The sequence below is a fragment of the Xiphias gladius genome, chromosome 12 (genome assembly GCF_016859285.1).
Source record: "Xiphias gladius isolate SHS-SW01 ecotype Sanya breed wild chromosome 12, ASM1685928v1, whole genome shotgun sequence".
Taxonomy (NCBI): domain Eukaryota; kingdom Metazoa; phylum Chordata; class Actinopteri; order Istiophoriformes; family Xiphiidae; genus Xiphias; species Xiphias gladius.
This window is the reverse complement of record NC_053411.1, coordinates 8,933,379-8,957,590: the sequence shown is the minus strand read 5'-3', so window position 1 is coordinate 8,957,590 and position 24,212 is coordinate 8,933,379. Positions and strand designations below refer to the sequence as shown.

The 24,212-nt window shown below is 39.9% G+C and overlaps 1 protein-coding gene and 1 long non-coding RNA gene across 16 annotated transcripts in view; one reads left to right on the top strand and one right to left on the bottom strand.

Annotated features, from left to right (window-relative positions):
* Window positions 1-24,212, top strand: part of LOC120797133 (receptor-type tyrosine-protein phosphatase delta-like) — a 132,152-nt gene that overhangs the window by 103,963 nt on the left and 3,977 nt on the right. For 8 of the 15 annotated variants that reach the window (XM_040140455.1, XM_040140451.1, XM_040140449.1 and 5 more), the window contains 14 exons: window positions 608-768; window positions 3,728-3,840; window positions 5,876-5,917; window positions 6,494-6,591; window positions 9,276-9,399; window positions 12,543-12,718; window positions 14,686-14,805; window positions 14,921-15,075; window positions 20,736-21,021; window positions 21,998-22,176; window positions 22,432-22,558; window positions 22,769-22,894; window positions 23,652-23,806; window positions 24,033-24,168. In XM_040140455.1, coding sequence (XP_039996389.1) covers window positions 608-768; window positions 3,728-3,840; window positions 5,876-5,917; window positions 6,494-6,591; window positions 9,276-9,399; window positions 12,543-12,718; window positions 14,686-14,805; window positions 14,921-15,075; window positions 20,736-21,021; window positions 21,998-22,176; window positions 22,432-22,558; window positions 22,769-22,894; window positions 23,652-23,806; window positions 24,033-24,168 — 1,998 coding nt within the window. The remainder of the gene's footprint in view (window positions 1-607; window positions 769-3,727; window positions 3,841-5,875; window positions 5,918-6,493; window positions 6,592-9,275; window positions 9,400-12,542; window positions 12,719-14,685; window positions 14,806-14,920; window positions 15,076-20,735; window positions 21,022-21,997; window positions 22,177-22,431; window positions 22,559-22,768; window positions 22,895-23,651; window positions 23,807-24,032; window positions 24,169-24,212) is intronic. The other 7 variants (XM_040140460.1, XM_040140459.1, XM_040140462.1 and 4 more) reach the window with 1 other exon arrangement.
* LOC120797135 overlaps window positions 18,427-24,212 on the bottom strand; it is a 136,986-nt gene continuing 131,200 nt past the window's right edge. The window contains exons 2-3 of the long non-coding RNA XR_005708457.1: window positions 23,987-24,078; window positions 18,427-18,517 (exon numbers count right to left, since the gene is read on the bottom strand). This is a non-coding gene — a long non-coding RNA (uncharacterized LOC120797135). The remainder of the gene's footprint in view (window positions 18,518-23,986; window positions 24,079-24,212) is intronic.

Here is a 24,212-nt window from a genome sequence, read left to right as displayed (position 1 = left end):
GCTAACCCTGAGCTCAGGTAGAGCAAAAATGATAATGATGGACGGAGGAAAATCTCTAATTTGCCCGTTGAAGCATATATTTTCTTCCCACAAGACCTTTTTTTTTATCTTCTCTTAGAATGTGAAATAGTTCAATCAAGGCTCCTGCATAGGCGAGATATTGAAGATAATTTTGATTGGTCAAACTGCAGTTTAGCAGCAATTACACAGCAAAACTTTGAACTGGCTTTTAATTTGTATTGTTGGTCATGCTGTCTTTGTCATCGTCATGTTAGATTTGCTCTGTAGTGGGGGAAAATTGATTGACGACTTGAAGTAATGCTTTGAATATCCTAAAGTAAGATTGGATCTACTGTTTCCTTCACAATTCAGTTCTGGATGTTGATGCAACTCAAGGTCAAAGATCAGTTTTGATATGTCTTAGTATATCACATTGTGCCTTTGACAATCAAGAAAATATCTTTCTAAATCACCAGATGATAGATAAAATAATGAGAAAGGGAGTTGCATGATGTCCAATGTGTATAAGTAGCATATGATGGTTGAAAAAAAAAGATTTTCATTGACAGTAGAGTATTAATCACAGATTCGCTTTTCCCTGGCTCAGATCATGTATGCCACCAGCCCCTACTCTGACCCCGTTGTGTCAGCTGATATTGACCCCCAGCCAATTATCGATGAGGAGGAAGGTCTCATCTGGGTGGTGGGCCCTGTCCTAGCAGTTGTCTTCATCATATGCATTGTCATTGCCATCCTCCTCTACAAGAGGTAAGGACATGGAATGGTCCACACATAAGACGGACTTTTTTCCCCCCACACAAGAATCCACCTCAGATGGGACAACTACCATGACACTTAGCATAAATACTGTACATACAATACTGGAACACATTCACTCCAAGGGGACAGCGACGTGTACCACATACAAATTATTACTTATATATGTGCATTTCAATTCACTTCATGTATAGCCACTTAAAATTTATGTGCTATCATTCAATATTTAACATTCATGAAACCAACATGGTCAGCACGTTTGAATCCAGACACTAAACGTAAGATTTTTACCTAAAAGCATGAGGCGTGTTGATCCTCGAACTATCTATGACCCTCACTCTCAGTAGCACAAACACACTCTAAATCTCGGATGAGTAAGTCCAGGCACACAGCTACCCAAACTGTCAAGCCATCAAATGCAGATGCCCCAATCCTTCACACAGACATGTGAGTTGACTGAAAGTTAATCAGACACATCCATCTACCCCCTGCATGCACAAACACACACTCAAAAACATGTAAAACTGTAGAAAACACTTGCGGTAGTGCGCTTTCAAACCGAATCAAAACAGCCTTTTTTGTATGAAACCCCCAAGTGGTAGCCAGTCCTTGTGCTGTCACTGCTCATCAGTCAAGCATAGGCGGGGAGAGCTTTGACTATCTGCTGCATGTCACTGCATGTGTGTGCAGCTTTAGAGAAGCCCTGGTGCCTGGGCCAGCGTCCCAGCCACCCCTAACCCCTCCCCTTTTAATACTACCCATTCCACAAGGGAACTCAGCTCTAGATCCTGACTCTGACCTTATGCTGCCCTCCTGCTTTGCCAGGACACACACATGCACATATTTGACATGCATGCATCTACACACAGATTATTTCCATCCTTTGCTATCTCTTCTCACCTTTTAAATAAGGAATATTTTCTGCAAAGTTCATTTAATAAAGTATCGCGTCCTAAGCAGAATTTCACAGTGGTCCTCAAGAAGTAATTTTGGGAAGGTATGGTCAGTAAGTGAAGAGTCAGCACAAGCTATAATCAGTAACAGCACAAATGCTGAAGACAAAAAAAATCCATCAATAGTATCAGCGTAATGAAAGAGGTTTATGCGTACTACTTTATTCTGGCTCTCTCTCTTACACCTTATTATCCTTGGGATCTACTCAAGTTTTGGTTTGGATAATAAAAAAGGTGAATTGAAACTCAACAAAGATTGTGTGTGCAGTTGGCTTCAGTGTTTCCATTTGTGGCAGGCAGATTTACGCATCAATTATCATGCCAGTGCCACCTTCACATTTGGGAATATTCAGTGCATAACCAGGAGATATTTCTCCTGTAAAGATTAATTTTATGTGACAGGATGCTCCTTTTGTGCAAAACAAAGAGCGACAATCATGTGATGTTGAGCTCTGGAAAAAGACACGGGGATAACAATGGGGATCTTCATCTGAGAGAAACAAAACAGAGTAAATTATACACCTAACACTTAGAATAATTGATGTCAATTTATTGCCACCAGACCAATAAATTATGGTATTTATATTATCACATGCATAAATCCTAAATATGCATAATTCTTGATTTTAATAAATGTAACAGTGGTAGACTTATTTGTAGGAAAAGACAGACAACAATTAGAAGTCAAGAGATTATTTTTATGCTTGAACAGGCACTAATCAGCTGAAATTGCTTGAAATAGCAGAGATACAAATTACAAATCTTGGATGCACCTGGGAAAAATTTTAGTATTTGAAACAAAGAGCCCCAAGGCTGCATAATTGAGTATACTCTCAGAAGTGAAGCATCACTGATGTTGCACACAAAGCAAAACTGAGATATGATTGGTATCTTTTGTCTCTTACGTAGTGAGTCAATCACTTATTCCAAAGAACGTTTCTGGAATTCTCCACTAAAGCCTAAGGTTTTGGCACCTAATGTTGTGTCAATATTTCTTTCCTTGCTGACCACTGGAGCAGCAAACCAGACAGGTAAGAGTGAGAAAGAAGTAATCCCTTTAAAGCCTTTTTCTCTGTACATATCATATCTAAACATATGGAAATTGGTCGCCCACTGCAGTTCATTTGTGAAATCATGCTATGTGCTTAATCAAAATGAACATATGTTAAACACGTTACTTACTATTAGCAATTCAGCATTGTTTCTATGACAGCAGCTAGCAGGCATTTATTGGGAAATCAAAGCACAAATGGTTTGAGTTTTCCCACTAATAAACTTTGAATTTACAATGCCATATAACGACCAAATTGTCTTCCCATTATGATATGCTTTAATTTCTAGTGATCTCCCCCAATCATTGTTGTATTGAGTCTTGTGAATGAACAAATCACATTACCTTTTATGAAACTGACACTTGATTCATATGGCAGCTTATTTTTGAAGTGACAATTTTGTACACTTAAAATATGTGAAAAAGAGAAAATATCACAGACTCTCTAAACAATATGAATCCCAAATCTTGCATTCAAAATACTGAAAAATAACCTAAAATAAAAGGGAGTGGAACAAATAAGAAAAATCTACAACATATTACAAACATACAAAGTACAATAGCCCCTTACTAAGTGATACCTTTGTGACACGTGTAAAGTTTTTTTTGTTTGTTTTAAAATACAGTAACAGAACCAGGTTACAATACATTGCAACCAACATTACCCCTTACTACATCTTCAAAATTACTATAGAGTTGAATCAACACCCTATCTGACACTCTCATTGAAAAGTGAGCAATACAGGCTTCCAGGGGTAGTATGTAATAGCTAAGGGCTACTGTATTGGATTGCATTAAACTGAAGTGATGTTATCTAGTCCACCCTCTGTAGCCTAATGTACTGTAAGAATGTAGTCCTGTAACCTTCCTAATTATATACAGTATTTGCCTTCATTATTCATTTTAAATAAGTCATCAAAAATACAATTTGCTGTTTATCCTGCAGAAAAAGAGCAGAATCTGAAGCTAGGAAGGGCAGTCTCCCCAACAGCAAGGAAATGCCACTGCATCATCCCACTGACCCTGTTGAGCTTCGACGTCTCAACTTCCAAACACCTGGTGAGTATTCAAAATGAAGCCAGTAACATCTATATCATTGACTGTGAATTTACCACTAAATATGCACTGTGGAAATGGTTGTCAGTGCGACTGATTGCTTGCTGAAAAACATATATTCTCAAGTAGCTTCACAGCATCCATTGTTCCCACATTTGCAACCACTGCTGACGCTGAAGCATAATATAATCACGTCCTAAAAGTTCCCATCATCTTGGCAATGAGATTGGCGTTATACAACCAAGCAGTTTGCAGGTAGACAATGGACAGGTGCTTAGAGAAGGCACAGCGGTTCAAAACTTACAGTGTCCTCCCTGGAGACACTTATCAGTACAAAATGAAGAAACAGAAATGCAAGCTTGACAGTTTCATGGCAGTTGTTATCTTCCTCTGCACCTGGGTTATCCAGGTCATCAGCACTTGTCATGCTTACTCAGAATAGTACAGTCCTGCCTGAACAGTATCCTGCTGCTGGAAGTCCTGGGATACAGCATTGTGGAAGGTGAGGGAAATACAAAATGTGTCTCTAGCTCTGTGTTTCATTTTGTGAGTCAATGGATAGAGATGAAAAGGTGGTGACAAGCTGTAAACACTAGTGTTTACTCGCTCTGCCCTTTAATGCTGAGGTGAGTGGTGATCAGTGGTCATGCCTTGGCTCAGTCATGTGGTTGTTTCTCGAATGGAGAGTCACAGTCCATGTATCACCTGGAAAGGTGATAGGCATCTCTGCTGCCCTCCAGACCAACAGAGACACACTTAACTGCTGTTTGAGTTCCTCTGGCACTGCCTACTTTGAGACAGGTGTTCAGAGACTGCCAATAATGTTGTAATATCAAAGCCGTATTTTTCAAGTCAGCTAGTATAAAAGGAGGATGAATTATCTCTGCAGACTCATTTCTGAAAAAGATTATGCATATTTATGAAAGCTCTTCAATGGTGTTAGGACCATTACTGGCTGTTTCATCCTGGCAGAGGGGTATTTTTCGTTTTGGTTCAGAGTGATCTCAACCATCCTCCAACTATTTCACTCACCTCTCAAGCCATAATTTTTTCCCCCAATAGCCTCTCTGAGAGCTGGTATCTTGACTATCTCACTTCCCGAAAAGGACCAAACATTTTTACCACGTGATCACTTTCTCTTAAGTCCTGAAGCACTTTTACATTAGACCACCTCTCTCCCCTACTCTCTCTACCCTTCTTTTCACCTTTTTACCCCTCAATGAACATTTTCATCTTAAGGATGCTTGATGTTTGAGTGACAGCGTGTTGCAAATGGTACTTTTATTGTCCCCCAGTGGTGGAAATGGATTTTGAGTAGTGGGCTGCAATAGAAACATCCTTTGCCGTCTTTCAGAGAGACGTGAAAGTGGGTGGGAAAATGAGGCAAAGCCTCCATTAGCTAATGCCCACTTGTGTCTGCAACCAAAATTAAACATCACCTCATTGTTGGAGAGGGAAACGATCATCTAACTGGAGTGTCCAAATGGCATCTGAATTCTTTATCTGAATCTATACAAAGCATATACAAAAATGTGTTTTATTGGGCGCCATTATTGTTAAAACAGTACACTTTTGATCTTTTCCCTACATCTAAGCTCTTAAATATGCTGATGACATAGATACCCTGACTACCACCCAGTATCCAACAATGTCAATTCTACATTGCCAAAGTTAAACGAACTTAACAGCAGGCTGAAACTTTATGCTGCACACTATGCAAGTAGTATATCACCATTTCAGCATCCTCAGGTTAAAACAAATGTCAAATAATATCCTATGGTTGCTTGACTTTGGTTTGTGCTGCCAGGATTTTTATTCGCTGTACGCTTTCTTATTTCTGTGAAATAAGCATGTTGGCTTAGCCAAGCTTCTAGCATGATGATTTGTACGTTACTAATGAATGTCTCATTTAGAGTACACAATCATTCAACTACTTCTTGTCACATTTCAATTTCTACCTTCTGTTTGTGAAAAAAATAGTCATCACTTTGCTCTGACGTCTGCAATGTATTTAATTACACCGCCGTTTCCTCCACAGGTTCAGGTGCGCCCAGTCACCCCAGTAACCTCCATTTGTCAAGTTAGTTGGTCTCGATTATGCATTTGACATGATTTGTTTTGGGGTTTTTTGTTTTTTTTGTTTTTCCTTTTAAGCTTTAATTCCCTTCTTTTCCTTTTTTTCTGCCTAGTCTTGTATTCCCATCCCCATCTAATCCATCTGGTGTATGCTATGTCATCAAAGGAGGCGGAGTTTGAAATGACAGCTTGAAAACATGTCATCACTCAAAGCAGACGTCAACATCTGGCCTAACATTTTGAATGTTTTGTTTGTTTTTTCGGATGTCTGTGTCTGTGTCTTACTGTCATGCTAACGATACACTGCAGCTTTCCGTGTGAATAACTTTCTTCTCTCTCAATAGGGAGAGTCCCAATGGGGAAAGTGTGCTCGATGACTTCTCATTGGCTTCCGTGTCCCTATCCTCTTTATGAGCATGGCCACTGCTTTGAGTGAACAACCTAGCCTAACAAGATCCACTCTTCCATTCTCCCCTGTTAAACACACATGCTGCTTATCTTATGATTCACTGTTGGCTTGTGCTTGGGTAATGGCCTCTTACAAGACTGGTGACTGACCTTCAGTCCATCTTATTGACAGGTATGGCCAGCCACCCTCCGATCCCGATCATGGACCTGGCAGATCATCTGGAGCGCCTGAAAGCCAACGACAACCTCAAGTTTTCACAGGAATATGAGGCAAGTGTCAGCAAAGTCCCAGTGTTGATTGAGGAATTTTGATACATGTTGTAGCAAGACTGTTGTGGCATAGGGACAGCAATACAACATAAAGTCTACTATTATATACAAGCATGCACCAGGTGATCACATGAACTATGATTTCAAATTACTCTCACTATTTAGTGTGGTGGGCAAAGACCATAGTCTTGCATTTAATGATATTTTCCTGGAAGCCTTAATCCTATCTTTGCATACCTATGCCAACCACACAGCGGTTCAAGTATGTCAAAAATGGGTCAAATGGGTTTGGTGGATGAGTGCCCAATACGGGCATTAGGAACTACTTTCATGAAAAATGAATGTTTGTTTCAACAGAATAATTCAAAGATTTAAAGTGAGCCAGTATGCCTTTTTCACTTCAGGCTGTTTGATATGTCATAGAAAGAAACAAACAGAGGTAATTAATAACATCAATGGCGGCTACATTCCACTTCCACTTCCAGGGCCCTGCTTTTGTGCCTGCTGGCTCACGGACATGACTTAGTGAGACCGTTAAAAGGAAAACAGGCCAGCATTCATGTTATTGGTTACACTTGTGCCTTTCCTGGTATGATAAGTCAAAACATCTGCTGTGAAAAAGGCCTATATGACTAAACCAAGTAAAAATGGCAGTGTGACAACCAAACCTGCACAAAGAAAGCATATCTGAATGATGCCATTTTTACTATTTAATAGGTGAAACCAGCGTTTATCAGTAATTATACTGTGGAGTGGTAAATACTAAAAAAAAAACAGAACATATAGTGCTATAGTTCATCACTTCAGCAAATACAAATTCCTGTTAATGTTATCTTCTCAGTTGATATTTTTACCATGTGCAATAATCTTAGCAGCCAATCAAAATAATAAAGTCTTGGAAACTCCTATCATCATCTAGAGGCAACCCTACACCTTGCAGCACAAATGTGTTGGTTGAGGCAAAAAAACATACATGCAGTATTGTATATACAGAAAGATATTCAGTACTGTTTATCCTTGAGAAACCTAATGCTTTACTACTTTGTTGATAGATGTGACCAATGCATTACTAGACTCTGGTGATTTCAAAGGCTACGGTTTACTGACACACACAAGTTAATATATGTCTACACTTTAGCTGAAGTCTCACTCTGGAATTTAAGGCCACTATCAGAATAAAAATTAATTAAGTAGAGGTGATGTGCATAATGTGATTAGACCTTCAAATTTAAAAGTCCTTACCATTAAGTGCCCTCAATACCCTGTAGGCTGTAGTCGGACAATGTTAATGTTTCCCTTTTATTGGAATTGCATCGTAGATGAACATAACCCTAACCCTTATGTTTGCACAACACTCGAGGAGCCTGAAAAACTATGCAAACAAAAGGTCCTTTCTGCGTCATTGTATGAGATAGTGAAAGCCACCCTTTCTCTGGCTATTTCTCTCTTCAGGTCCTGTAAAGACTCCAAAATCTATGAGGTCACCATGTGGGTGCCTGCCAAGCTTTGCAATCATTATTGCAGCTTAAATACACTGAATTCCAATTTCATAGTGCTTATTCAAGAGCAGTGGAAAGCAATTTTGCAAGCACAGTAAAATAAAGATTTTTATTATGAGCAATGTTGCAGCCCACTGTTTCAACATATTTAGATTAAAAATCAGGCTTAGCCAATGATTTGCCCTCCCCCATATTGCTGCCTTAAGTGATTTCTGAAGATAAATAACTCAGTACTGAAATGTATTGTCTAATGTCTTTCCTTCCATGGCCATAGTAGTGATCTAAAGTTTTCCATTATTAAACTGGTCTGAAGGTGAATAATAAAGCTAATTTCCATGCATTTATTGTTCAAATAAATTACTCTAAATAAGCCATAAAAGCAGGATCATATTCAGGTCTATCTAGATGATAAGAAAGGTCATTGTCCCAATGTGGCTGTTCATTGCAGTTTGCTCTCTTGCTTTTGGTTTTTTGTTCTACTTTCAGTGGAGATTTACATATAAAAGTAGTCTGTGGTCAAAAAAACAATCAAATTTTTTTCTCTGTAATAAGAAATGGAATGCTATCTTTCATGTCTTTGTATTTTCGCTTTGTGATATTATATTTTATAGTTAATATATTGGTGATGAGGGACCATTATCAATCTCTGCTTTACAAAACCAAAAGAAGACTTGGATAACAAATTCTGTTGAACTAGTCTCAAGTGTGAGCAGGAAAACACAAAATTTATATTCTTAGCCTTTCCTCTCCAGCCATTGTGCCATCAGTGCAAATATATGCAACAATAGATTATGGGACAAAAAGAACGCACCAGAGTCACAAGCTTGAATTATCAAGACTTTCCCTTTTATAAACTGCCTTCCTCAAATCCTTTGCAAACAGAGCACTGGTAAAAGTCTAAAGACATACTCAGCATAGATGGCTAAATTTGGCATTGAATTTCAGGTAAACCCATAAAATGTATTCAAACATCAGTTAACTACTATAGATAAGATTGTCAATTTAGTTTTAAACTGTGTGTTGAAAGGAAAAATGTCCAGTAAGCTTTCAGATATTGGTCTTGCACAAACACCTCATGGGTAACTGCTGTAGAGCTGCATTCAACCTTGGCAATGAACTGTCATAAAATGTTCCTACAGTGCAAAATATTTTATTGTAGTAATGACACATTTTCTTCTCTTACAGTCCATCGACCCAGGTCAGCAGTTCACATGGGAGCACTCCAACCTGGAGGTTAACAAACCAAAGAACAGATATGCCAACGTGATTGCCTACGACCATTCCAGAGTCTTGCTCTCTGCTATTGATGGTATGCCGCCCACCAGCATTTTCCCTCCCAACTGCTGTATTGATTCTACAGACAGCCAGTACAACCATATCTTTAAGACCTCAGGAGCGCAACCACATTGTACTTATAAATTCTATTCCTACACAAGCATGTCAGATTACTTATTTCCTTACATGCCTAAGGTGCTTGCAAAGAAAGAAATTACTTTAAAAATAGACAATTCCACCTTTCAAATGCTGATGCAAGCAATCAGATAAAACAATAACCTACAGCGAGAGATCCCATTAAGTTTTACCAGCACCTATTTCTTGAACTTCATGTGAGGCGAATCTTTTCTAATGGCCTGCGCTTACAGTTTGTAAAAAGCCATGGCTTGTAATTTGAGCGTAATTTATATCTTGAAGCCAGAGCAGTGAATACACTAAAAAAGAAGAACACAGGGTAACGCATTATAATTTACAACACACATTACTTGGTTGTGGGTATGCATCAATTCAAACATAGGGCAAAGTAAATAGGCACCCATCTGCTACCTGGTTGAACCTGACAAACAAAACTCACAGCAAAATACAAGATAGAAATGCAAACATCAGATTGACACAATTAAGAAAGTATGGCTAACAGCATTATATGGACAACACTCACTCGAGATGTGGTTGCAGTGCTCTGAATGTCAGGACCCAACCTTGCAGCTAGATAGACAGATTTTTATTTTCACAATTTAACATGAACCCATAGTGAACCTGAATTGAACCAGTCCAGTAAGAGTCTTTGGCACATTTAGGTTTGTTGCCCTATACAGTAGAGCTTCTAAGGAATGAAAGGCCATTTTGAACTGGCTAGTTAAGTGCTGGCTCCTTCACCAGTTTACTGGATTAACACAATTACACAATAACACAATTGCACATACACACACAGCTATTAATTAACCATTTCCATTGAACTGCTCCCATGGAGGGCGCAGGAAAATAAACAAAGTCGTAAATGGCTAATGTGACAAAAAGAGATACATAAAGACTTAGACAGCCCTTTTTGCAGTCTCTCAGAAACAACACACAGCTTGTGTGTTGATGGAACTCCATTAGCCAGGCATATAAACACATCTGCACAACCACATTTGAGCCTTTGTGCTGTAGCAAGTGAGTAGTTCTCAATCAGGGGGACATGAGGGACTTCCTCTTTTCCTTCTAAGCTTAAACAAAGCCATTTGGCAAGCAATGCATCTATTGTTTACTTTGATTGAGTTCTTTGAATAAAAAGGGGATTTGGGATTTGACATCAGAATTTGAAGACAGCTACTTTCAGAATTTATTGATGTGAGGATGGATCAGCAGAATCTTGGGGTTACAGGCGCTCTGATGCTCCAGAGCATTTGTGGACTTTCATGGTTGTGACATCCCTGCATTTGTTCTACTTTTGACGACTGGCAAGGAACCTCTTGCCAAGTTGCCTGACCACACAAGACATGGGCTTAGCAGGATTAAACTGGCATCTAGTTAATCCCTAAAATGTAGTCTACCCTTCATTTGGCTAAATTGTACAGTTTATAATTTCAATTATTATGTTTTAGTTTTTTTTAAGTTTTTGTCAGCATGATCGTTGCAATCTCCATGTTCCCTCTGAATTCCATTAATTCAATTTTTTTGGGAACATCAAAGTCACTAGTTTTTCTCTTTTTCTATATTTAGTGAGGAAGCTGTCACAAGTCTTATTCCTATGGCACGAGCTATACTTGATACATTTCACAACCTCTTCTACAAAGAAGTTGTTTATTAAGAATATCTAATCAAAGTCGAATGTGACAACTTTATAAATCTGTTCTGTAGTAAGACGGTGTAAGAATCTGAGAAAGTGTGTGGTCGTCTGCTTGCAAATGCGCAGTGTCTTGAAATGAATATACTATTGCTAGTACTACTACTACTAAGAATCATCATCATCAGAATTACAATATTGCACCCTGTAATCTGTCTGTATTTCCTTTGAGATTCCTTTGTTTTGTTTTGGGGTTTTTTTTATGAGGAGTACTGAACAACAATTTAGCAATGTTTATTTCTTAATAAGCATACTGACAGAGAAAATGGTAGAATTTATACAAATCCTGAGTGACAGAAAGCATTAAGGCAAAATCCATTTGCAAATATGCATTTAAACAACTTGCCTCATTCTCATTAAACCGCAGTAATGTCTCTTTTTGTTTTTCAATTTGAAAACACACTGGGCTTAATTCTATTTATCCCTTGTCCATCACGGAAATATACAGCTGCCTGGCTGACAACTTCCACAGCAAAAAAAGGGGGTGTGGGAGAGTAGAAAAAAAATTATGTGGGTGGGTTTTTTTTAATGTGTCCATATTCCATGTCCTTTGCTTTTTTTGTTGAATAAGTTACCTGAGAGTAAAAAGCAGTTTTGAGCGGTGGGGGGCAGTTGGAGTGAGGGGATTCTCTGGGACACAGCGTCCATGCAGATGAGACTTATCTTGGTCGACCATGTGTGCACGGAGCCCCTAAACTGCCAGTCCTAAAAGCATTGACTAGCTGTCAGCTCTGTCTCTTTCCCCCGGATTCGAAAAGGCTGCTGTGCCTTTCATTTAATATAAGCAAAGGGAAGGAGGAGTGAGGGGGAAAGGGGGGGAAATTGTTTTGTTAGTTTTTTGTTGGTTTGTTTTCCAAGTGAGGTGATAGACTTTTAGAGACGAAGCTTTATCTGCAAGTCAGTTGCAGATATGAAAAGGGACACAAAAACTGTGGATTTAAATGTGTTATTGATAGCACATACAAATACAAATACAAATTCTGATGGACTGTAACACTGGTTTGAAATGTGACTGCTTTATGCTACTTTTCAATTTAATACTTACAGAAAACATTGGCTTAACTGACTGAAAACACAGAGGATAGCCTCACACATTGTGACCTGATCCTTATGTGGGGTAGAATCGGATGTTACAAAAAAAAAATCCAGATATCATTTTGTGATATTTATAGTCTTCTTCACACAAAAAAGTTACCCATTTTATTTGAGATATTGAACTCACACCACGTAAATTACCCTGTCCTCTGCAACACACCAGCATCATGATTTTGATGGGGTTTTTTTTGTTTGTTTGTTTATTTAACCACACCAACTCAGCTGGACAACTCATGTCGCAACTTGTCTTTTCGTAGGCATCCCTGGAAGTGACTATATTAATGCCAACTACATTGATGGCTACAGAAAGCAGAATGCCTACATTGCCACCCAAGGATCACTGCCAGAGACATTTGGTGACTTCTGGAGGATGATATGGGAGCAGAGGAGTGCCATCATTGTCATGATGACCAAACTGGAGGAGAGGTCTAGGGTAAGTGACAGAAATACAGAAACAACCACATTATTCTATAGTGTTGTCTGTCTAATGGAGAGCACTAGATGGATAAAATGAGTTGTATTCAACTAAAATGACAGCTTTAAAGTAAGAAGTGTGGGTACATTTGTTGTATTTTGAGTTTTGCAATGTTTAATCCCAAACCTCATAAAAACACAGACAATGACCTAACAGAGTCAAGCAAGTAATTTTCACATCAACTAAATTTTTCAAAAATGCCATTTTTAAGCCAATTACATCATTTTTTCCATTCTTCAGTTGACATAGAATTTTTGCAATATAGAGTCTCCCAACTCTTCTCATCCTTTATCAGTGACATGATCTGGTTGACGTCCTTGTCCTCTTTAACTCCTTTTTTTTTCCCATTTAAGTTGTATAGTATGTTGTACTCAGGTCTTCTTCATATTTATTCTTTATACCCACTTATATACTCAGTCCTCTCTTTACAACAATACACTATCATCATTTAGTCATGACTGATTAGTGGCTTACTTCATTAGCCAAGCACTGCTGAAGGCACTGGATTACAATCATTGATAAAAAAGACTCAAAGACTGAAAAGCTATGTTGCCCGGTTATATACACGCACTACTCTTAGGTTGACATTGTCAAAAGACACCTCCCCTCTCTCTCTGGCACATCTTACGGTGTCTGACTGAGCACATGAAAGCTTGTATGGGCTTCATAAGCTACTGACCTTCACACTTGTATGCCTTTTCTAAGAGCTTGGTACAGTGTTAACTGGGGTGCCGACTCAATCCAGAGAGCGGCTTTCACTCAGTATCCTCACAATCTGCGAAACAAATAAGCTCCTTTTACTGTTTTACAGTATTACAAGAAATGTAAAATCCATGATTCTTCAATTAAATTTGGTGCATGCTGTCAGGTGTCAGTTTCTTTCCACAGAAGCCCTGTGATATGAGCGTGCTTCTTGGTTCTGCCATAAAGGCTTCGTGCAAGATTACCCGCCCGCCCCCTGACCCTTATCCTGCCATACCATTATGTTGTTTGACATTTGTAGTTCATACTAGGCTTTTGTTGCTGCTAACAGCTCCTGTCTTCCATATTTATCACTCCTATCATTTGCTGGGAACCACTCAGGCGCTCTTTGTACGTTTTGCATATCTAAAGCTTGAGTATTTGCACGTAAACCCCATTATAATTCGTTGCATTACTCCTGGTGTCACAATCACTTCATCGTTCCTTGTGTCAATGTTCTGTTCAGCTGCTTAGGAATGAAATTAGCAGATAGTACACTTGTTAGATATTTGAATATTTCAGACTGGTGTCCAGTTGTCATACTGTTTAAGGGGCGCAAAGCATCAGGCAACAGGATATGTTAATGAGCATGCTGACATTTGGATTGTGTTGAACATACTGCTAAAACCACATCAGATCTAACGGACAATATGAAGCAAAACAAATGAATTGAAACCCAGTTATTTTCTCCCCAACACCAATAGTGCTTCCCTTTCTCAGCTAAGCAATAATGCTATAATGGAACAGTGTTTTATTGGCTGCTCACTGGGAAACAAAGCTGTACACTCAAGTAGCCATAAAGCTGAGCCAGTAATATGATTGGACACTGTGGTTACCTTTGTAATTATAGAGTATGTCAGGACAATTAATAGCACCGCCTGCTCTATACAAATATCTCAGGCCATTTCATTGATTATGAAATCAAATCAAGTCAGCATGAATGAGGAGGATTTGAGCATTTATTTGAACATTATTTGACTATATATGTGTGTGTGTATACTGTATCTGTGAATGGGAAGCAGGGCACTTTCAAAGAGCGTTTATACTATGTAAATACACCTCAAATGGATTCATGGACACCTCAATTGGATTTTAAAAATATTATCTGTTCGAACGAAAGGGGAGAAAGAGTTCATATATTCCTATCGGGCCCTTGTTTAATGTGATATTTCTCTCTATTACAGGTGAAATGTGACCAATACTGGCCCACAAGAGGGACAGAAACCTACGGTCTCATCCAAGTGACACTTCTAGACACAGTAGAGCTGGCAACGTACTGTGTCAGGACATTTGCACTTTTTAAAGTAAGAGGCATTTGGATGCTGTTTTCCTACAACAGCCACTTGGGCACCATAACAAATGTCAAGTAGTTGAGGTGAGACATGGTGGTCACTAACCTTTCTCCATCTCCATATTCAGAATGGCTCCAGTGAGAAGAGAGAGGTGAGGCAGTTTCAGTTCACAGCCTGGCCAGACCACGGGGTACCGGAGCACCCCACTCCATTCCTGGCTTTCCTAAGACGGGTGAAAGCTTGCAATCCTCCAGATGCAGGGCCCATGGTGGTACACTGCAGGTAAGAAACCACATGGTTTCACAAAAATATTCTGAAGCATGAAATTGCTTTTTTTTCTCTCCATTTGCTGTACGAATATATGAATACATATGAAAAAGCAGTTCATTTGTGGTTATTTAAAAGGTTTATATATGTGAGTCATCTTTGTACTAATAAAGATTTTTGAAAGAGATAACATATGAACCAGAAGCAAAAGTGTTGGCTAAAGGAGAGCATTTGATAGGAAGTAGACTATGGCCCACTGTAGCCCAAATTAATCAGCCCACTAGCTTTCACAGAACACACTTTAAATCTGAAGGTGTTTTTAACATGGTGGCACAAAGAGTACTAGTCCCATTGCCCTCAGCAAACTTAAACATTTCTTCCCACACACTGACACACTTAAACACACACAGACCTGTCGTCTTCCTTGCTACACCACTAACATGTCGCACATCAGCAGCCCACAAGTCCGCGGTTTATCCCTTGGGTTACTGCATCTGAAACAAACAACTTTCACTTTCATGCCAACTTCACTTCCCTCAGCTACATAAGCGGCCAGACTCCCAACAGAGAGGCACAAAGATATAAGACAGACTACTGGCTCCTCTCAACTCAGGAAGTCATCAGAGGCTCTGCACAGAGAAAGCAAGTGACTGAAAGGGAAAAAAAGGCAGCAAAAATGAAGAAACAGTGATAGTGAGTGTAACAGATACAAACTTGTGTCAGAAAGTGACAAAAAGGGAAGGGGGATTACTGGAGAATTAGAATTACCACATGCTGAAGTTAATTACAGCTAGTTGCCGAATCACTTCAAATTGAAAATCCTGACTTTTACAATGAAGCAGAATGCAGGAATTAATGTCACTCTGCAGATGGGAGGTTTTAATTCCTCTGGCTCCCTATCAGATACAGTCATTTCCAAGCTCTAAATCCTTTAAGAGTCATTTCCACTCTTCATGTTTGACCACAATTTTAAATAGATCCTTCTTTTATATATGACTTACTTATAAAATAATATTCTGAGTGTTAAGTGGTTAAGCAGAGATATTTAGTAGATAAAAAAATTTATACAGTACAAATATACAGAATTTTTTTTTTTTGTTTTTTTGCTGAAACTGTTTGTGCACATTCATAAAGGCCTACACAAAGGCTAAAAGAAAAAAAGACTTGATGCTCATAATTAACAGCATGGTGCGGTCTCTTGAGGCATTGATTAATTCGTTGGTGCACAAAAACTGTTTACCACATGTGTAAATGCCTTATGTAGAGACCATAAAGACATGAAAATAAGCAATCAAGGACTCAAGGTTTTTTTTGTCTTCCCTAGCAGCTTATGAGCTTAAAGTTAGAACTTTTCAAAATAAACTTTACATGATTCCCATTTCTCTGCAAGTCACAAATTAGAAACTTGTTAATTTATCATACTTGTCATTATCTCCTGACTAACATGGGATCCTTAGATATAACCACCCTGCATTTTTATTTGATTTACTCCACATAGACACCACAGGACCAAGATTTTTAAACTGTAAAATGAAGAATATGAGACAGGTATCTATAAACTGAATCTGACTTACAAAACAACAAGTGACTCAACCTATTGCAGAATTTTGGAGTGCTTTAACAATTCATTTAATTTACATATTTTGATGATGCAAATGACCAAAAAAAAGGTGAAAAATCTCTTACTCATCTCTTAATCATCAATAGAGATATTGATCTTAAGTAACAGTATGAGATTTTTCCAGCATTCAGAATTTCACACAGCCAAAGTTATAACAAGGGTTTTGTATTTCATATGTGGTAGTACCTTAAATTGCCCCAATCTATCAAAAAAAAAAATTTCCTCGTATCACACAATTTTCCTTGTGAGCCAGAAAATCTCTAACAAATTGCCAGAAAACTAACTGTAAATGTAGATTGAGGCTGAGAAATTTCATAGAAGAAGAACTCAGACAGAGCATTTGTATTGCTTATAGAGCATTCTAATCATGGGTTTAGTAGGTGGCTAATGCATCCCCCCACAGGAGTATTTAAGAATATTGTTTCCACTGCAGGGCATTTCTCACAGGGGGAGATCACAGTACATTTTGTGAAATCTGCCACTCAGGGACATTGTAGCATGTTTCCAGCTTTCCTAGTTCCTTTGTTTTCAGTAGCCCACAGTTCAGGGACTGTTCTGCTCTTCCAGCTAAAGGGCTCCCCGGGCGTTGTGAAGTCACAGAAGCGGTCAAGAGGACAAGAATGAATTTCATGGAGAACACCGGCCTCTCCCATTGACTCGGAACGGAAACCTTTGATTGAACAATCCACTGTTTCCAAGGATTCAACTGACAACCTAGCTATTTTTCCCCTTTCTTTTCCGCGCTTTATTGTGTATTATTGCGGTAGGTAGCATATAATGCAGCATATAGTCTACTTAGCTAATTGGTTTCACTTATATTGGTTGCGAAAGACAAACGCAAACTAGCGTGCTAGCAAAAAACAGAAGCAGTATACTTACCTGTATTTAGGCACAGTTTTGCAAGTGTTTCAAGCATAAGTGAACATACTGATGGAAAATAGAAGACTGGATTTGCTGCAAGAATAGTCTGCTAAGTTTCTCGAGACATGCCATGATGAAGCCCTAGACAGAGGTTCAGAGGTTCAACAGACTTATACCGTTCAACCCATAATCGTCAGTGCAGCAATGCTCTTAAACACTGGCTATCCCCCACCCACTATCCCCATCAAAGATCTCATACTGTACACCACAAAAGACTAGCTGCACCAAAAATTTAGTGAGGGTGGCTGTGGCTCAGGTGGTACAGCGGGTTGTCCACTAACCGGAAGGTCGCTGGTTCGATGCCCGACTCCTCCCAGCTCCTCCATGTCAAAGTGTCCTTGGGCAAGATACTGAACCCCAAATTGCCCCTGTGAGAGTGTGTAGAAAGCGCAGTGTGTATAGAAAGGAGCGCTGTATGAGTGTGTGTGTGAATGAGTGTAAAGGGCTTTGAGTGGTAGATAAGTAGAAAGGCGCTATACAAGTGCAGTCCATTTACAACACATGGCCTCTTCATTTTCATCAAGCCATTGAAGAGGTGACATGCTGTTCGAGAAGATCAAGCAACAGTGTTGATTTGAATACAGGGAAGGAAAGGGACGGCTCAGGAACACTGCCACAAAACTCCACCATGTCACCATGGCATAGTTGCATGCAAAGGGAACAGTCCTACTGTTTTTGCCATGTCACGATGGACAAAAATCAACAGAGAACAGTCTCCAGTGGTTTTGAAGGAAAATGGCTAAACCTACTCAGTGGACAAAGCCCGTTTGAAAACAAAATTCAATACCTCTAAGTTTTAAAAGAACTATTTTTTATTTACTTTTCACATCTTAAAAAGGATCCATACATGCAAAATACTAAAATTATTGTTGACTCCGTTAGCAGCTGTGCAGTGATCCTCGGCAGTTTGTGTGTCTTCAATAAGCAGAGTAGGGAAATGGTGACAGGTTAGCTGACAGCAAGAGATTTGGTAACAATACATATGTAATTGCTTTCACTGCTGTTCATGCTTTATCTTCTGGGGACTCATTGCAGCTGTATTTTACCCTGCACTTTTCTCCCATCCCCTATTCCCCAAACTCCTGGAAAGCATATTAGTCTGACACTTAATGTGTGTCGATGTCCAAAGCAGCTGGTCTTGACTGGCTGAAAAGGCAGTGTCAGGTCATTAGTGCAGTCAGTCCGCCAGCTCCCCTTCAACTGCCAAGTGAACCGACGGCTTTCTGCACTACCTCACCCCACCACACACACCATCACTTGTCAATAAAGGAATATTAAACGTTTTTAGCCTTTTCTGGTTTTACATTTAGGAACAATGTGGTAAATAGCTCAGTCTTTTAGAAATCTAACTTGAGAACTACACAAATTCAAGATAACTTGCAGCATCTCTCTCGACACAACTCTACCTTCCTTTTCCGCACCCTCTCCCCCATTCCTCATCCTCCTCTGTCTCCATCTCTCTAGTTCAGTGCTGTCATCCTGTCACTTAGTCTATCGCAGGTCATCACTCTCCCACATTCAGGTCTGCACTGGAAAATGTGTTCAGATTGGAAGCAGCTGGGGTAAAGGGAGAAATCTCTTCTACTTTCTGCATCCCCCGCCCAAGGGCTGAGGTGTTCTCAGACCTGGAAGTGATTCATTCTTCAAATATCCCTGAGACACTTTCACATTTCTTTGCAGCCTTATTCTCTTTTTCACTCACAAGAACATTTTGTAATCGAACAGCGCGGTGCAGAGTTTTGTCAAAAAACAACAAAAGAGTTCAGTTTCATTCAGCCAATGTCAGCCATTTTGAAGGTGATCATCATATCATTTGTTAAAGCCAATGACTCCCACACATGTTCTTATTCCATTCACAGCACAGTTCCAGTTAATGGCACATTAGCCAGACTTGGCCCCCAGGGACTAACTTTACTCCCTCTTGAGTTTTCCTTCTCAACCCTTTCCGTGTTCCTCAAAGCAAATGAAAAAACAAATGCTTAATCAGAAGGAGGAGGCACAAGAGCATGGCTCACACCTCGTAGGCATGTCAGCTTAATGGATTGAATAACCTATTTACTTTGGAGTGCCAAGTGCAAGGAGAAGTCTTGTCAATTGCGTGCTTTGTGGGAGGACAGTTTACGAACAAGATTTAAAAACCAGTCTGTCGCCTCATGGAAAATAAATTGTCATAAGAAAACAAAACGTGTAACATGTGATGTGCAGGGGAGAGCATTTTTCAATTGTCAGCAGTCTGCAGAAAGGGGCTAAATTTATGCTGCATGTCTCAAGCAGGTCTGCAAGGAGAGGTCAAAGGGAAATGGTAAAACATCTCCCCTCTTTGTCAGAGTGTTTTTTAACTTGTGCATTTTTCTCAATAATGTAGAAATATGTGCCGATGTGAATCTTAATAAAGAGATGTGCCTTTCAGTGCCTCTTCTAAAGCTCTTATGCCATTTAGGTGCACTGTGCTAATCTAATTGCAGTAATTGAAGTCAGCTGCACTTCTCAGAAGTTGCCCAGCCCTTTACAGAAGCCCTCAAAAAAAAAAAAAAAAAAAAAAAAAATCACACTCAAAATTGTGACTCTATATCCACATTTGTGTGCACATTTGTTGTAGTGGCACTTTTCGGAGCTATGAGACAAAGGTTAAATGTTGCTGTTGCATAAGTGATTAGTGTTGATGGGCTGGAGAGCACAGGTGGGGTCCAGAGGGGACCAGAGGGGACAGACTAGATTGCAAAGCCAGCAGTGAGCCCACTGAAGGCTGTGACTGCCAAGCCCTCTTCTCCACGCAGTGCCACTTCAGATTTAATTACACCCCAGGCCAAATGGTCCATCCTACAGCAGCAATCTTGGCACAGAGAGTTTACCTTTTATGCCTCATCAGTGGGAGAAATGGAGTTCCTCAAAGCCCTGCACATGTTTAGAAAAGGACGCCTCTCCATCCACTGGACTGCCCCTCATTTCTGTCACTGGAGTGTTACAGTCAGGCACATTTTATATGGTTGCCAAGAATTGCAGAGGTTATGATACAGAAGCTCAAACGTCAGATTAAGGACATTCCTGTATAATGAAATTCGTGAATGTACAGCTACAACTGACAATACCACCCAATAACATTCTTCGTTCCTGATCTTGTTTTTGATTACAGTGCTGGGGTGGGACGCACAGGTTGCTTCATCGTGATTGATGCCATGCTGGAGCGTATCAAGCACGAGAAGACTGTGGACATCTATGGGCATGTTACGCTAATGCGTGCCCAGCGCAACTACATGGTGCAGACAGAGGACCAATATGTCTTCATACATGACGCGCTCCAGGAAGCCGTCAACTGCGGCACCACCGAAGTGCCCGCCAGAAACCTATACGCTTACATCCAGAAGCTCACGCAGATAGAGGGTGGAGAGAATGTCACTGGCATGGAACTTGAGTTCAAGGTACGAACTGTTTGCTTATTTTAAAAAGCAGTGTTTTAGCTTTAAATTCCTACAACGTAATCTGACTATTGCAAACCATACCTGATGTAAATTTTTACGCCAAAAACTTTTCATACATACCAGGAATTTCAAGGCATCTCCTGCATCCCAGGTCACACACAGGCCCCAGTGTCACAGATTGGCCATTCTCAGTACAACCCCCAAACTCTTTTCCACTTCCCATTAGGCTCACTAGACAACGTGGGGCCTGTGGTTCCTCTCTACACCCCTTAGATGACTGGCTTGTGTAATGCAACATAGAATAAATTCCCCCTTTCAGTTTTCCCCTTCCCTTAGCTCCCCTTCTTTGGGTAACAGGGGTCTCGGTTTACATGAAAAACTCACCACAGAACAGTTGCCAGAGGGACTTGAGCAATATACTCTGCATTTACAATTAGAGGCTCAGCTAACCTTATTCAGCCCTTTGCAGTATGTGGTGTTGCCATATGTACGTTATTGCCTTGCTTGCCACGCACCTACTTTCTTGCTCTTTGATGGATGCTGATTCCACTAAGAGATGATAAACAGGTTAGATTACACTGCACTTGTGTCCACTCCAGATTCAATTGGGTATCCATTTCCCTGTCTTTTAATCATTGCTTGCTGTTTTTTTCAGGCAAAAGGCAAGCCGTGATCGTAATCACTTTCATGCCATCTCCATACTTTATGGTTACATGAAGTAGCATATAACCACAGTACACTATGACCCATTATAGTGTAGATTTCATCACCCACTATTTTCATCTTATTATGCTTTGGATTCTTCCCTAACCTCAGGTCATGTGATTGTTTGTAGTACTCAGATCTTTATCATGTACAATCCACCTTTAGTTTCAAACACAGTTAGTCACCAGGGAAATAAAGAAACACCAGAATGTCAGTGCTCCTTACCTGGCAACAGTATGCTCAAAGATATATCTTTTTCTCTTTCATGCAGCGTTTAGCTAACACTAAAGCCCATACATCACGATTCATCAGTGCCAATCTCCCCTGCAACAAGTTCAAGAATCGCCTTGTTAACATAATGCCATACGAGTCCACACGAGTGTGTCTTCAGCCCATTCGAGGAGTTGAGGGCTCTGACTACATCAATGCCAGTTTCATTGATGGGTACAGGTAAGTGGCCAAGTAGTCTGACACCCATTGCATATCAGATGCACAGTATATAATACCACATATTCGTTTTATTGATTTAGTTTCACTCGATTTATACAAGACAAGAGCAACGCCATGTTTTCTGTCAGTCATTGCAAATACGGCTCTTTTGACATCTATATTTCATCTTCAAACCATTCACAATGAAAGTTTAAATGTATTTCTATGGTAATTGTATGACACCCTTTTCATCATGTGATTAACGCATTCCCATAGGCAACAGAAAGCCTATATTGCCACGCAGGGACCATTGGCAGAGACCACAGAGGACTTCTGGAGAATGCTCTGGGAGCACAACTCTACTATCGTCGTTATGCTAACCAAGCTTAGAGAAATGGGCAGGGTATGCATACGCTTATAGCACATTAACCTCCTTTGTCTGGTGACAGAACACAGAGGCACATGTTACAACAGCCTCAGATGAAATACCATACATAGATGCAGCGATGAGAATACCATGATAAAATTTCTGGGAATGAACACAATGAGGCTAGTGTATGGCAATGTTGTGGCTCATTGTGGTATTGTGGTATTTTATTTTCACCCGTTACAGGAAAAATGCCACCAGTACTGGCCAGCAGAAAGGTCGGCCAGATACCAGTACTTTGTGGTGGACCCCATGGCCGAGTATAACATGCCCCAGTATATCCTGAGAGAGTTCAAAGTGACTGATGCCAGGGTAAGCAGACAGTTTTTCATAGAATGTTTCATTGAACATTTTTGAATGTGCTAGATGGTGAACACTGACTGGATTTAAAATTGCAGTAGTTATTAGCTCAAAATGTTGGTATTTTGTCAAATATTTGTTTGTACCAAACTATGGCCTTAAGTGTAACAAAAACATAAATATATATTTGTAGGACTTATGACAGGTGTCAATGTGTAAAAACAAATGTGGTGCCGGCAGCCGTGAGCTGCCACAGTTTTTAATTCCATCAAAGGCTTACAAAGATAAATAGCACAACCTCCCTTTGTAGTGCATGTTACACTGTCTCGTCAATGGGATTGCTTTCCTTATCAAGGGAATACAATATCACTTAAGTAATGCACACCCTCCAAGTCGATTCCCTGAGCACCCTGTTGAGGGTAGCACATCAAAGGAATAGCATCTTTAGTGTTCATGTTTAATACGTTCAGGTAAAATGACAGGCATCTCCGACAACAAAACGTTTTCTCCGATGCTTTAAACTTGACACCTTGACACCTCTCCTTGCAGATTTATTCAAGAATGCTGTCTTGCACTGTAAAACCCACAACGTTGTGAATCATTATGATGTAGATGGTCATGGAATTAACTGACATGGGTTGGCTGTCTGCCAAATAACTCAGAGTGGCTTCCTAGTTTCACTTCATCAGTTTTTTGTTGCCAATGTTCAATATTTCTGAGTGATGTTAAATTTGTACATTCTCTCTCTTTTCCCATCCTGTTCCCTCAGGATGGACAGTCACGGACAGTAAGGCAGTTTCAGTTCACAGACTGGCCTGAACAAGGAGTGCCAAAATCAGGAGAGGGCTTCATCGATTTCATTGGCCAAGTACATAAAACAAAAGAGCAGTTCGGCCAAGATGGGCCTATCTCAGTTCACTGTAGGTAAGTGACCATCCAGTATAACTCACCAAACCACATCAGTTGATACAAATGATGCATTTTGTATTAAATTAAACTAAATGCAAATATCTGCAAATGTTTAAAAACCCAATTTCCCCATCAACAGCGCAAGGAACAGAAATTACAACACGAGCCTTGTAAACATACATCAAATTAGCATACCGGTAACACTGTTGACCTTGTTGCCCTGTTCATCTCTCTTTCACAGCGCGGGTGTTGGTAGAACTGGAGTTTTCATCACCCTCAGCATCGTCCTGGAACGAATGAGATATGAGGGGGTAGTAGACATCTTTCAGACAGTGAAAATGTTACGGACACAGAGACCAGCTATGGTGCAGACAGAGGTAAGAACTTTTTTTTGCTCTCGTCTTCTCCACTACACTTGCAA